This window comes from Globicephala melas, chromosome 7 (genome assembly GCF_963455315.2).
Source record: "Globicephala melas chromosome 7, mGloMel1.2, whole genome shotgun sequence".
In the NCBI taxonomy this organism is placed as follows: domain Eukaryota; kingdom Metazoa; phylum Chordata; class Mammalia; order Artiodactyla; family Delphinidae; genus Globicephala; species Globicephala melas.
Window position 1 is genome coordinate 60,779,595 of NC_083320.1, and position 14,966 is coordinate 60,794,560.

Genomic DNA, 14,966 nt, shown 5'->3' on the forward strand with positions numbered 1-14,966 from the left:
AGTTTGCCTTGATTTTTTGCAAGTTATAACTAATTGTAGTTCTTTAAAATAGAATTTACACAGTTCTATAATTTCTGCCTACCTAAATCCCACATTCTTTTGAAATTATGGAAATACATTCATTTGGATGCTTTTATTCATTAATGTTCTGTTTCGCGTTTTTTTTTAAAAATTATTTTTATTTTTGGCTGCATTGGGTCTTCATTGCTGCGTGCGGGCTTTCTCTAGTTGCAGCGAGCGGGGGCTACTCTTCATTGCAGTGCATGGACTTCTCATTGTGGTGGCTTCTCTTGTTGTGGAGCACAGGCTCTAGGTGCACAGGCTTCAGTAGTTGTGGCATGCGGGCTCAGTAGTTGTGGCTCGCAGGCTCTAGAGCACAGGCTCAGTAGTTGTGGTGCATGGGCTTAGTTGCTCCACGGCTTGTGGGATCTTCCCAGACCAGGGCTCAAACCTGTGTCCCCTGCATTGGCAGGCGGATTCCTTTTTTTTTTTTTTTAATAAATTTGTTTATTTATTTATTTATGGCTGTGTTGTGTCTTCGTTGCTGCTCACGGGCTTTCTCTAGTTGCAGAGAGCGGGGGCTACTCTTCATTGCAGTGTGCAGGCTTCTCATTGCATGGCTTTTCTTGTTGCAGAGCACGGGCTCTAGACACACAGGCTTAAGTATCTATGGCATGTGGGCTCAGTAGCTGTGGCACGTGGGCTGTAGAGCGCAGGCTCAGTAGTTGTGGCTCACGGGCTTAGTTGCTCCGTGACGTGTGGGATCTTCCTGGACAGGGATCGAACCCGTGTCCCCTGCATAGGCAGGCGTATTCTTAACCACTGTGCCACCAGGGAAGTCCCCAAGTTTTTTTTTTTCCTAAGATTTTTTAAATAATTTATTTATTTATTTATTTTTGGCTGTGTTGGGTCTTTGTTGCTGCGCGTGGGCTTTCTCTAGTTGTGGCGAGCGGGGGATACTCTTCGTTGAGGTACACAGGCTTCTCTTTGCAGTAGCTTCTCTTGTTGCAGAGCATGGGCTCTAGGCGTGCGCGGGCTTCAGTAGTTGTGGCACATGGGCTCAGTAGTTGTGGCTCGCGGGCTCTAGAGTGCAGGCTCAGTAGTTGTGGCGCACAGGCTTAGTTGCTCCGCAGCATGTGGGATCTTCCCAGACCAGGGCCCGAACCTGTGTCCCCTGCATTGGCAGGCAGATTCTTAACCACTGCGCCACCAGGGAAGCCCCCCCAAGGTTTTTATATATAACATTCATTTATAACTTGAATTCTTTATAATATTCCATTTTGTGCCAGGACAGCCTTATTGATACATTAGTCCAAACATGACTGGGTAAATCCTGCATACAGGTGCAAGCATCTCCTGCCATCTAGAGTACCTAGGGTTAAGGCCATTTGCAATGAATCAGGAAGCAGAAGTCTCATTAAGTGTAGAACTCCATTAACTTCATTCATGAGAGTTTTTTTACTAGAATTTGTAAGGACTGGTAACACATAAAGCATGCATGTAACTTAATACCTTTTCTCAGCCCACCAAATCTGATTACTACTTCTAGAAGTTACTGTAGTGCGCACAAATGTGAAATGGCAGGTGAATGAGTTAAAACAGATTTCATTCTGGTCCAGCGTGTTTTTGGAGACAACTTCCAGAGCAATTAGAATACCCTTCAGATATTCAGGTTTAAGGCAGCTTTGAGATGGGTTTACATGAAATCCTTCATATAACGTGTGAGTCCCAGTAACTTCTTTTGTGTGTGAGTGCATGGTGACACCTTTAAGGGTGGTCTTAGAGAGCAAACACAGCATGAGATTCCCATTTTGAAGCTGCAGAGTGACTGACATCATAGTGTGATCAAAGTGCTCTGCAAATACTTACTGTAATTATTGTTGTTGTTCTGTTCTTGCTAATAACCTTATTTATTCTCTGAAATTATAATCATCCAAAGAAAGATTAAAACAAGATGTACGAGTGGCCTGAGCTCTTTGCCTCACAGATGGTCACCCTCAGAGTTCTCTGAAATTGACAGAGTTAATTGAAGCTTCAGTTTTCACGCCTGTAGTTGATACTTAAGTGTTTCTTACCTGTGGCTTTCACTATTCAAAACAGTACAACAATAGCACTTTAATTTGCTCTCATTAATGGTAGCCTCTCAGGTAATGTTAGTGCAGCTTTATCTAGATGTTGTTTGTTCCTCTGAATGAAACCTTTGTACCAGCTTCCCAGCCAGAGAAGGAAAGCTAAACAGTTACAAAGGTAAAAACATGAATGTCTCACTAATTTACTCATTTAAAGGATGCTCAGAACCCAGGAAACATCCAAGGGAAGTTAACTTTTAAGCAAAGGGCAGGCATTTAGTGTATGATTAATGGCAGTTTCTTTCTCTGAGATTTCAGTGAGCTGAGACAACTGGGAATCATTCTTAGGGAGGCAGCTCAGAGCCAGCGAAGTGCTCCAAGGATAATCATTACAGATTCACACAAACAACAGTACTATTTGCTCTAGTTCTTTGGTGCCCTTCCAATAGTATTGAGATGTGAGGAAGCAATCTTAGGCTCAAGCTTAAATAGTAAGGGAAAGAAGTCCTTCTTTGCCTCTACTCCTCAACTGAGTAAAAGTAAAAGACCAGTGAAAAGAACAGGGTGTTAAAATGTTATGTTATTTAGGTTATGCAAGAGCACTTTGCCTGTACCTTGAGATTTGAGTACTGAAAAAGAGAATGACTGTGCTGCCCTACATCTGGGGACTGGTGTCTCCCAGTGGCATTGCTTGCTGTTTGATTAAGGCCCAAGAGAAAAAAACAGAATTGAGAAAGATGAAGGGAGGGAAGAAATTCTGGGCTTCCTTAAATCAAATACAACAAATTAGCAACCCCAGTAAAGACTGGGGAGTCAATACTGTGATCCTTCTTGTATGTGTGGTGTACAAAGGTAGGGCGCAAATTGTATATCTGTGCATAACAAAGATGTTTTTAAAAAAAGGTAGAGCATAGGCTCTCCCGTTCAACTGCTTTGGGTCAAGTTGAAGCCCCATTAGTTATTGGTTGGGTAACTTTAAGCATGTTACTTTACTTCATTCTCTGTGAGGTTTTCCTATGTAATATGGGTATAAAAATAGGACCCCTTGGTAGGGAAATAGAGGTTAAATAAGATAATACATGTAAAGTGCTTAGAACAGGGCCTCAAACATGGTAAATACTTAACTTTTTAAAATATTAATATTTATATGAAAAATAAATTGGGATTGGTGATTTACTTCCTCAAAGATTTTTTCAAATTGCAATGTATGGCATGCAGTATTTCCTTTTACTAAAATTATCCCTTTTATTTAAGAAGTAGTTAAAACAATTACTCTACAAAAATAACATTTGCAGTTACTTAAAACATGAAATATCCTATATACATCTTACCTGTTTCAGAAGAATATGATATAGTTTTGTTGGTATGGTATGGTAAGGGCTGTGAGTCATTGTGAAAAGGGCCACATTTTAGTGGAAAGCAAAGCATTTAGCCAAAATTTGGAGGTAGGGCAGAGATCTCTTCCCTAAAAGTCGTCCTTCTACACCAAGGCTACTGCTTTTGCTACAAGCATAATGTGGTGTTAGTGGTAAGCTCAGAAAACTTGTGAGTGTTAAAACCACCTTCTCCTTGGCTTGTCATACGATATATATGTGGAACCCAAGTCATTTTATACATTTGTTTGTTTCCTTGTATTCTAAAATGGGCGCACACTTACCTACATCTGAGAGCTGGCAGGAAGTCTGTCAGCTCTTCATGGCATACCAATGTAGTTATAGCATAATAAATGCTATTGATAATGAAATTCTCTCACTCTGATACCCATATGAGCTTCAATTCCTTTCTGGATCTGTTCCTCAGTGATTGCTTTAGCCAACTGACTATTCATGACTGAGTCTTGGTGTTGAGGTATCAGAGGACCATGGCCCTAAAGCCATGCTCCTTCTTCATTCTGTTTCATTTTGACCTTGATAGGACTTGAGAGGAAGAACCACCATAGGATGGTGAGCTGAAAGTGAGAACCTATAGGCAAAGTAAGTAAAAGAAATACCACTTGATTATATGGACTAGAATTTGATATGGCAGAACCAGTTTGAGCTAAGTTAAGTGAAGCATCAGAACCACAAACCTTTTAAGGTGCTTCCAACAGTAAATTAAAACTCAAACACCTAACAAGGATTTGTGGAAATTCTTGTTGCCTTCGTATTTCTCTGCTCTGGACTGTTGTAACTCAAACTGCCTTAGCAATTAAAGCACACCAAGACATGCCTAGAAAACTCTTACCAGGCTTCCCTCTTTTGGATATCTGCAAGTTTTATTCCTGACAAACACCTGATAACTAGGAACTATAATGAGAAGCCCTAAGTCTGTGGGAAAACTGCATTGTAATAATGTGGCCAATATTCAGACCTTTATTTCATACAGTTGTACTACTTTTCCACGTTATGCTGGCCTCATAAAACAAATTGAGAAGTGTTCTCTCGCCTATTTTCTGAAAGAGTCTGTGTAAGATTGGTGTTATTTCCTCCTTAAACATTTGATAGTCACTAGTGAAGTCATCAGGGCCTCCAGTTTTCTTTGTAGGAAGGTTTTTTGGTTTGTTTTTTTATTGTGGTAAAATATACATAAAATTTACTTCCAAAAAATGACTATTACTAGAAATAAGGAGGGGCATTTATTAATGAGTCAATTCATCAAAAATATTAACATTTAATATTGCTGTTGTGGTCAGAAAACATACTCTGTATGATTTGAATACTTTGGAATTTATTGAGACTTGTCTTCTAGCTCAGCATATGTGGTCTGCCTTGGCAAATGGTTCATGATCAGTTGAAGAAATGTGTATTGTGCTGTTATTAGGTATATTGCTCTTTCTATAAATGTCATTCAGGTCAAGTTGATAATGTTCAAAACTCCTGTGTCCTTATTGATTTTTTGATAGTTCATTTCTGAGTGTTGTTCTGTTTATTACTGAGAGAGGGCTATTAAAATCTCCAAGTATTGCCGTGAATTTGTTAATTTTTCCTTTTAAAAGATTCTATTTTTGCTTCGTGTATTTTGAAGCTCTGGTATTAGGTACATGTACATTTAGGATTTTTATGTCTTGATGAATTGGCTCATCATTATTAAATGTAATAGTCTTTTTAAAAGTCTATTTTGTCTATTATTATACCTCCATTAGTTTTTTTCATGCAGTGTTTGCATGGTATCTCTTTTTGTTTTTTTTTCAATGTACTACAGAGCCCAAGAAGACCCAGAAGATATAAAGTAGGATCGCCATTTATATAAGGTTCAAAAATAGGCAAAATTAAACAGTGTTGTTTAGGAATGCATCAGTAGATGGCAAAACTGGGGACACACAAGGAAGGAAATGAGCACCAGGCAGGGTGGGGGCTTTTGTCTGAGGTGGGAGCAGGGGCTGCTGAGCACAAGTACGCTGAAGGGCTGCTTCTTTTACGACTGTTTATTAAACATCTGTGTTTTATGCACTTGTCTGTATGTATGTCAGATTTCACAACTGAATATATGAATTATGAAAGACAAAAAAGTGGAGCTACTAAGTTGCTTCATTAAATAAGTGTAATTTCTGATTCCTAACCCTTTAACTCACTCCTATACCCTCAAATGCCAGCAGGTGTAAAGGGCAGCTTCCCAAGTTTATTGCTCCGTTGTATCTCCAGAGCAATTAAAACACTGGAGGTGAACTGGAAAGATCTGGAAAGACCTAGATCCCACCACCTCAGATAAGAAGAAATGTCAGCAGCAACCCCTGCTCACCGGAAGGAATCAAGAAAGGACTGCTCTCCTGCTCAAATATTTGTGCTGCTCTTTTACCATCCCAGTCATCATTGCGCAGAGTTTATGATTAACACCAAATGCTTGTAGGGCTACCAGGTCCCATCTCTTTTTTAATTGTAATCTATTTGTATCTTTAAAGTGCTTCTCTTATAGACAATACAGGTATGCCCTGCTTTTTGAAAGTTTGCTTTACCTCCTTCACTTTGATGAAAGACCTACATTGGTCTAAATGAAAGAAATCTGAAGAGGATTTTCACTTCTACGAAAAAAGGTGAAAACCGAAAATAGCTTTCAGTGTTTGTTTTGCAGTGAGCTGTTATAGAGGCGGTGCAAACCCTGAGCATCAAGAGCGGCACCTCCAAGCTCCTTCCCTGGGAACTACACTCAGCATCCCAGCATTAAGCCGCCATAGCTTTGAGCATCTGTGCTTTATCTTGATTTATTTTGTTAACAAGATGTGTCCTAAGGTAATTGCTTTTTTGCTTTACGCCATTTTGGCTTACAAAAGGTTTCACAGGAATCCTCTACTTTCAGATAGTGGGGGAGACCTGTATATGGTTGAGTATTGCTTTTTCATACAAATTAGCAACCTGTGTCTTTTAACTGGAATCCATTTACACTTAATGTAATTACTGATATGGTTGGATTTAAATATGTCATCTTGGTATTTGTTTTCTAATGGTTCCATCTGATCTTTGGTTTCTCCTCCTTCCTTTCCTGCCTTCTTTTGGGTGAATAGAATATTTTTAGCTATGCTTCTTTGTGTTATTTCAAATAAAAGTACTAATCCGTACAATTTCATTATGCAAATAATATCTTAATTAAACTTGTATTCAAATTAGGGTATGCCAAAGACCTAAATAGACATTTCTCCAAAGAAGATATACAGATTGCCAACAAACACATGAAAGAATGCTCAACATCACTAATCATTAGAGAAATGCAAATCAAAACTACAGTGAGGTATCACCTCACACCGGTCAGAATGGCCATCGTCAAAAAATCTAGAAACAATAAATGCTGGAGAGGGTGTGGAGGAAAGGGAACCCTCTTGCACTGTTGGTGGGAATGTAAACTGATACAGCCACTATGGAGAACAGCATGGAGGTTCCTTAAAAAACTAAAAATAGAACTACCATACGACCCAGCAATCCCACTACTGAGCATATACCCTGAGAAAACCATAATTCAACAAGAGTCATGTACCACAATGTTCATTGCAGTTCTGTTTACAATAGCCAGGACATGGAAGCAACCTAAGTGTCCATCGACAGATGAATGGATAAAGAAGATGTGGCACATATATACAATGGAATATTACTCAACCATAAGAAGAAACGAAATTGAGTTATTTGTAGTGAGGTGGATGGACCTAGAGTCTGTCACACAGAGTGAAGTAAGTCAGAAAGAGAAAAACAAATACCGTATGCTAACACGTATATATGGAATCTAAAAAAAAAAGGTTCTGATGAACCTAGCGGCAGGACAGGAATAAAGACGCAGATGTAGAGAATGGACTTGACATGGAGAGGGTGAAGGGTAAGCTGGGATGAAGTGAGAGAGTGGCATGGACATATATACACTACCAAATGTAAAATAGATAGCTAGTGGGAAGCAGCCACATAGCACAGGGAGATCAGCTCGATGCTTTGTGACCACCTAGAGGGGTGGTATAGAGAGGGTGGGAGGGAGATGCAAGAGGGAGGAGATATGGGGATATATGTATATGTATAGCTGATTCACTTGGTTATAAAGCAGAAACCAACACACCATTGTAAAGCAGTTATACTCCAATAAAGATGTTTTAAATAAACTTTGCATTCCAAAAAAAAAACCAAACAAACAAATTAGGGTATGCCAAAAGAGAGTTAATAGAGGGTACCTAAAGAGAGTGGGACTCTCTGGTGGCAGAAACCAATTTTCTCTACCAGAATTCTTTTGGGAGCTGACCCTGCCCTTCTCTTTTTTTCTCATCACAAAATGGAAACATGACCTAGTAACCATTAAGCTAACATGATAGTCATAACATAAAGCACATATTTATTAATCGTTGCAGTGACTATAACTGGATAGCTGCCTGTATAGTGTCAACTCTTCGGTCACTTCCTTCTTCCACACTGCAGGGATCTAAGGAGCCACCTTGGGAAATATGAAGTACCTTCCTTCCAATTAAATTTATGTCAGACAAGTACCATTTTTGTGTAGTCAGTCAAACAATTAATTCACAAGCAGCTTGGTGCTGCCCTTAGAAGGTTGCAATTTATTTGAGAAAGCATTTATGTTAAGTAGTTGTATTATGTATCTATATTATGTTTATTATACAGTTTACTATATATTTATATAATATAAAAGATAAAGAGCATTGCAAGGCTGTTGTAGATAATACATAAATGAAATAAAGATGTTTGTGTGGTTAATTAGAAAAAGCTGCCTAAGCTGGACAAATTGCCACATGTTTAGGCCCTGGCTATACCGTGTTTTTCTATGGGCTAGCGGTCTGCAAGGCACACACTTCTCTGACATTTTCCTGAATTGCCTAATATCCAATCTGGTTATGCCTTTTTGTCTCCAGCTGTCTGTAGATGTTCTTGGGCATTTATAGTGAGAGAAACATCTTTTTTTCCCTTCTCTTCCTCTTCTATATATAGATAGATATAGATAAGTATCACGTGATTATTTGAAGGATTGAAATTTCATTTTGATTTGGCTTTCCTGGGTGGAAAACATTTACATCATTTCATACTTTTGAGCATGAATTGCCTCTTTTTCTAGGTGTAATCCATTTCTACTCTTCAGCATACGGAAGATTTTATGAATAATGTTCAGTGCAGAAAGAGAGCTCTAAAAATAATTGTGCTAGTAGGGTTTTGTTAGTCTTATGTGGAACAGTGACAGGAGAAAAGAACAAAGGCACATCAGAGGAAAGGTAGTGGTAGGCAGAGCATTTGATTTCATTTGCCTCCACCAAAGAGCTTGCATTTAGTGGAGAAGGAAAAACAAATAAGAAACAGGAGATCTGCACTAGCTATTGAATGTTTCATTTCTCATCACTGTTAGTCACATTTGAATGGAATCATTGCAGTCTTTTTGGTGTGTATAACTAAGCCTTTTTTTCCCAAAAGGAAAATCTTGAATTTTATGTTTAAAAGCACAATGAGATGTTTTTGACATTCTGCAGTTTGTTTTGGAATTCGTAGTCTTAAAACCCATTGACTTTCAGTAAGGTGGTAAAGGGTGTACAATACATGTCATTTTTATGCCTGATAGCACCTGGGATAGTCTCTAATACATATTATATATACACACCTTTCATCATCCGTTTCTACCTGACAGCTTACAGTGTTAGGCTGAATGTTGCGATTAACAACTGAATGGGGGTGAAATGCCAAGCGGTATTACAATGAATTCTTATTGGAAAACATAAGCTCTTTAGAGCTTATTTTTTATACTTTTCCATGAAGATTTTAAGCCGACATTTATGCCAGTACATAATTAAAATAACATACTCTTTAAATGTTTAAGTTATTCTCCAGAAATGGAGATAGATTTGGCTAATCAAATGATGATTCTCCTCTTGAGCTGGGATTTAAGCATGCGTTTTGTACAGGGAAATCTGTTTTGCAAATGCATTACTGATTATTCTTTAAAATGTATGTATACAGGGTTGTTAGAATAAGAACTGTTGGGATCATATCTTAATATAGTTATTTTACCAATATTCATATTATTCAGCCCAGCCCAGGGAATGAGATTTTTAAAATTTGTTTTCTTATTCTGCTCCTATACTTGGGTTTTTGGTCTAGTGGTCATCAAATATTCCCTAGAAATACATTTGCATAGAATTCCCAAAACAAAATAATAAAATCACTTAAAAAAACTTTTTAGTATACAAAATCCAGATTCTGGGCTTACATGCTTTAGCCATGTGCTAAAAATTATATAAGCAAATACCAAAGAAAGCCAAGTTGGTCAAGGCTGTGACTTATAAAGAATGCCAGGCAATGTTGGACACTCCAGATATTCTTTTTCCTTCTCTTGGCCTGAAAAATACTTCAGGAAAGAAGCTACCATGCCCATCTTTCATTTCAAATTTTTTAGTTTTGATGTCCTTTCTCAGCTTGTAAACCTTTTAGTCCAGTTATTGGCTCTAGATAAATAATATGTCGTTTAATCCATATTGACTAATTAACTGTTTGTAACTTTCCAGGTACTGATGAGGATGAATGTGATTTGGAGAAATTATTTTTCTCGTCTAAGGATAAGAAAGGTGCCTCACAGATACCGAAGTAGTTATCACCCAGTGGCCCCTCTGGGATCAAGGATTTTAACTGATCCAGCCAAAGTTTTTGAACACAACATGTGGTAAGTTATCTTTTTTGTGTGTGTGTGGTACACAGGCCTCTTACTGTTGTGGCCTCTCCTGTTGCGGAGCGCAGGCTCAGCGGCCATGACTCACGGGCCCAGCCGCTCCGTGGCATGTGGGATCTTCCCGGACCGGGGCATGAACCCGTGTCCCCTGCATCGGCAGGCGGACTCTTAACCACTGCGCCACCAGGGAAGCCCGGTAAGTTATCTTTTAAGTGTGATATAATGTATGTACATTAAGCATCACCAGTGTTATTTTCATTTAGTGCCAGAAAAGGATTTTTTTTTTTTTTTTTTTTTGCGGTACGTGGGCCTCTCACTATTGTGGCCTCTCCAGTTGTGGAACACAGGCTCTGGACGTGCAGGCTCAGCGGCCATGGCTCACGGGCCCAGCCGCTCCGCAGCATGTGGGATCTTCCCGGACCGGGGCACGAACCCATGTCCCCTGCATCAGCAGGCGGACTCTCAACCACTGCGCCACCAGGGAAGCCCAGAAAAGGATTTTTTAAATTGAGCACTTACGTTGTTGAAGTTAAAAGCAAGGGTAACTGATCCCAACTTAAATGTTGCCAATTCTGAATTTCTTTGCAAAGAGAATTAGAAAAGTGAAGTTTCCCAAGTGCTTTCCTCAGCTTTGGGTTCTTGCAGGCCGTCCCTGCTCACCTCTGATCCTGATTTGGCAGCATATCACTGAGGGGGCTTCTTTTCTAGGTAGAGCCCTCCATTTGCCTCTATTACAAGTACTTATCAATCAGCAAATGTGAACTCAGTACCTGCTGCTTACTGAGCACCAGGGAGAACACATTGGTTTGACCTTAATTCATGCTTTTAGGAAATCCACCCTTTATTTGTGAAGATAGATGGGTATTTATAGGAAAAACTGATAATTAGGAATACAAGGCAGCAAATTGTAAGGGCCCAGAGTGTTCTTATAAGGCATAGGTCTGTATAAGAACAACTCAAGGGCTTCCCTGGTGGCGCAGTGGTTGAGAGTCCACCTGCCGATGCAGGGGACACGGGTTCGTGCCCCGGTCCGGGAGGATCCCACATGCCGCAGAGCGGCTGGGCCCGAGAGCCATGGCCACTGGGCCTGCGCGTCCGGAGCCTGTGCTTCGCAACGGGAGAGGCCCGCGTACAGCAAAAAAAAAAAAAAAAGAACAACTCAACAATGCAGGATCACTTCTATTTTGGCATAGTCAGGAAGATTTATTTTTCAGCTTTATTGAGTTATAATTGGCATATAAAGGAAGGTTTAAGTGGGGAAACTGAGATATTTATTCTTTCTCCAGTACCCAGTATGGTGCCTGACACATAAATATTTGTGGAATAATAGATAGGTAAAGCTGGAGTAAGGGCATTCTAGGTGGGTAGACAGTCATATTCACCTAGATGAGGAAGTATAAGGCATATTCAGGAGAACAGGATAGTTTGCCAAAAATAAAGTCTCTTCTAGGAGATTGGTAAATGATAAGGTTGGAATGGTAATAGACCAGGTGTGGGGTAGGAGCAAGATTGTGTGTGGTCTTAAATTCACACCTGAAGTGAAAGGTATTACAGAGCCACTAAAGAGAAATGGCATTCATTATACATGGTATATTAAGTATAAGTATTTGTATAACAGTATAAGGATAGATCAGCAGGTAGAACTAGAAGCAGAAAAGGGAAAATGAGAGAGAGATTGTAAGGGAAGAAAAATAGAACTTGGTGCTTTTGTAGAATAAAGGAAAAGGAAACATTTGACTCTGAAGGTTTGATCCTAGATGACTAACAGAAATAGGAAAATCAAGAGGTAAATTGATTTTTTTTTAAATATAATAGAAGAAAAACAGGTTGTTTATCTTCTTGTTTTGTTTGTTTGTTTTTTGTTTTTGTTTTTTTTTGCATTACGCGGGCCTCTCACTGTTGTGGCCTCTCCCGTTGCGGAGCACAGGCTCCGGACGTGCAGGCCCAGCAGCCATGGCTCATGGGCCCAGCTGCTCCGCGGCATGTGGGATCTTCCCAGACCGGGGCACGAACCCGTGTCCCCTGCATTGGCAGGCGGACTCTCAACCACTGCGCCACCAGGGAAGCCCTTTTTTTTTGTTTGTTTGTTTTGTTTTTATCTTCTTTTTTTAAATTGAAGTATAGTTGATGTACAATATTATATAAGTTACAGGTATAAAGTATAGTGATTCACAATTTTTAAAGGTTATACTCCATTTATAGTTACAAAATATTGGCTATATTCTCATCCTTGTAGCTTATTTTATACATAATAGTTTGTACCTCTTAATTCCCTACCCCTATATTGCCCCTCCCTCTTCTCTCTCCCCCTGGTAAAACCACTGGTTTGTTCTCTATGTCAAACAGGTGGTTTCTTATAAAGTTAAATATACACTTACCATATGACACAGCAATTCCACCCACTCCTAGGTATTTACCAGAATAAATGAAAATATATGTACACATAAAGACTTGTATATGAGTGCTCATAACAGATACAGATATTAGACAAAATAAGAGGTAAATTGATTTTTTATTTTGGAATAAAGATAGTGCATTTAATTTTAGATATTTTGAATAGGTTTTCAGAGAGGGACATCCTGAGAAAAATGTCCAGAACATAGACTCCACTGCTAGGAAGAGAGAGCAGTCAGGGCTGAAGATGTGAGGTTGGGTATAATATCTGCAGACAAGATTGTTACTGACTAGCCTTGGGAGCAGGACCTCTAGGGCTGGGAAAGTAATTCATGGACTTTCTATGTTTATATTGCAACAGAATATCAATTTTAAAAGTAAATAGATTGACTTTATTAATTAGTCCTGCACTATACAATATGGTGGCCCCTACCCACATATGGTTTTTGAGCACTTGAAACCTGGTTAGTCTGAATTCAGATGTGCTATAACATTTTGAAGATTTAATACAAGTAAAAGGTAAAGTATATCATTAATAATTTTTGTACTTAATTATTCAGTAAATGTTAAAATGATATTATTTTGGATATGTTGAATTACAGTATTTTATTAAAATTAATTTCCTTTTCACTTTTTTATCATGGCTACGAGAAAATTTTAAATTACATGTGTGGCCGACATTATACTTTCTTGGACAGTTACTAAGTTAAACCATTTTGGCGATCATCACCAATTTGGACAGTTATAAGAGGCTGTGAGATAATTGTCAAACAGTTAAACCTCCAGAGGAACTTCTGGTCCTAGGCAGGCTCCTCATTTGCCAGGTTTTTTGTTTTGTTTTTTGTCAGTAGACTCTAGTGATTTAGTTGTCTACATTTCTTTTTCCATTTGCTATCACTAGCTTTTTTGCCCAAGATTCCTGCCCACCCATTTAAGTTCTGTTTTGTCATAGGCTCTCAGGGAAGCAAGGGTCATCTGGTTCAGTGCCTCTCAAACACTGTGGGCTAGCTTAGGGCTGCTGCACAAGAATCCCTTGAGGTATGGCCCAGGAATTTGTAATTTGAAAAAGTTCTTTTAGTAATTCTGTTGAGCTACGAGGTTGAGGAATCCTTGATGCAGTCCAATGGTTTCAAACTTTAGTAGAATTTTTTTTCCAAGTGAAGGCTTAACATAGAATCCCAATATTTAAAAGGTAAAAACAAACCTACTCTGAGTGAAGTGAAGTGGTCATAGAAGCTTGGGGCATTGACAGCTCCACTTCCCTTTTCCTCTCCCACCCCTCCCTCCCTCTAGCAGCCTAGAGGACCTTTAGGGTTCAGCTGACCAGAGTTTGAAAAACCTTGATCTGATCTCTACAGCCATCCTTCTCCATAGCATACCCCCAAAGAAGTTACCCTGCCTGTGCAGGATACCTCTAGTGAACTTTCTCCAAAGCAGATACATACTGTAATAATAAAAAAATAATAATTTTCTCCAAGGGAAGAGGAAAGCAGTTGCTTCACATCACCTTCCCATGTCCCCCACCCCAGTTCCCCCCATTTTTTTGCTTGAAGAGAAGTAAATTAAACTGAAAACCAGAAGACTGGTTTACTTTCTCCTTACTTCAAGTCCAAAGTTCTGTCTAAAAGTTCTCACTTCCTTCCTTATTTCCTCCTTTATATTTAAGAATAATGTCTCCTCATGCTGAATTTTGATTTTTAAGAAGTCTCTTAACAAGTACATGTCAGTTTTCTCTCAGAGATGTTGATCAGAATTGTGTACAGTTCATTTTTCCCTTTAGCCTCTAGTTTAGTTAATAAGAACTATTTACTCTATACATGAACCTCTTGTTAAAAATTTTTTGAGAAAAAATAAAAATACCATTTTTCTTCAGTTTCTATATCCTGAGTAATATTTGCCCTCCAGATTCTGGATATTACTAGTATTTACATCTGCCTATAGGCTCTTATTTCTTAATAGTTTAGTTAAGTGAATTTCACATAACATAAAATTAACCATTTTAGGTGAACAGTTCAGTGGCATTAATTACATTCACGATTTTGTGCAACCAGCATCGTTCCAAAACATTTCCATAACTCTAAAGTAAAATCCCTTATCCATTAGGCCTCTTACACTCATGCTACAGTTCCCAGCCCCTGGCAGCCACCAATCTGTGTTCGTCTCTAGAGAATTACCTCTTCTGCATATTTTGTATAAATGAGATTATACAATATGTGATCTTCTGTGTCTGGCTTCTTTCCCTTAGCATAAAGTCTTGGAGATCCATCCATATTGTAGCATGTATCGGTACTTGATTCATTTTTATGACAGAATAGTATTCCATTGTATGTATATACCACAGTTGGTTTATCCACTCATTCGCTGATGGACATTTAAGCTATTTCCAAAATAGCCAAA

At 38.9% G+C, this 14,966-nt stretch overlaps 1 protein-coding gene across 5 annotated transcripts in view; it reads left to right on the top strand.

Annotated features, from left to right (window-relative positions):
• The window catches only part of METTL8 (methyltransferase 8, tRNA N3-cytidine), a 133,311-nt gene that overhangs the window by 25,277 nt on the left and 93,068 nt on the right, over positions 1 to 14,966 (top strand). For 3 of the 5 annotated variants that reach the window (XM_060302263.1, XM_060302267.1, XM_060302264.1), the window contains exons 1-2: positions 7,100 to 7,203; positions 10,015 to 10,169. In XM_060302263.1, the coding sequence (XP_060158246.1) occupies positions 7,117 to 7,203; positions 10,015 to 10,169 (242 nt within the window). In that variant the 5' untranslated portion in view covers positions 7,100 to 7,116. Of the gene's footprint in view, positions 1 to 6,116; positions 6,275 to 7,099; positions 7,204 to 10,014; positions 10,170 to 14,966 lie in introns of those variants that run through there. The other 2 variants (XM_060302265.1, XM_060302266.1) reach the window with 2 other exon arrangements.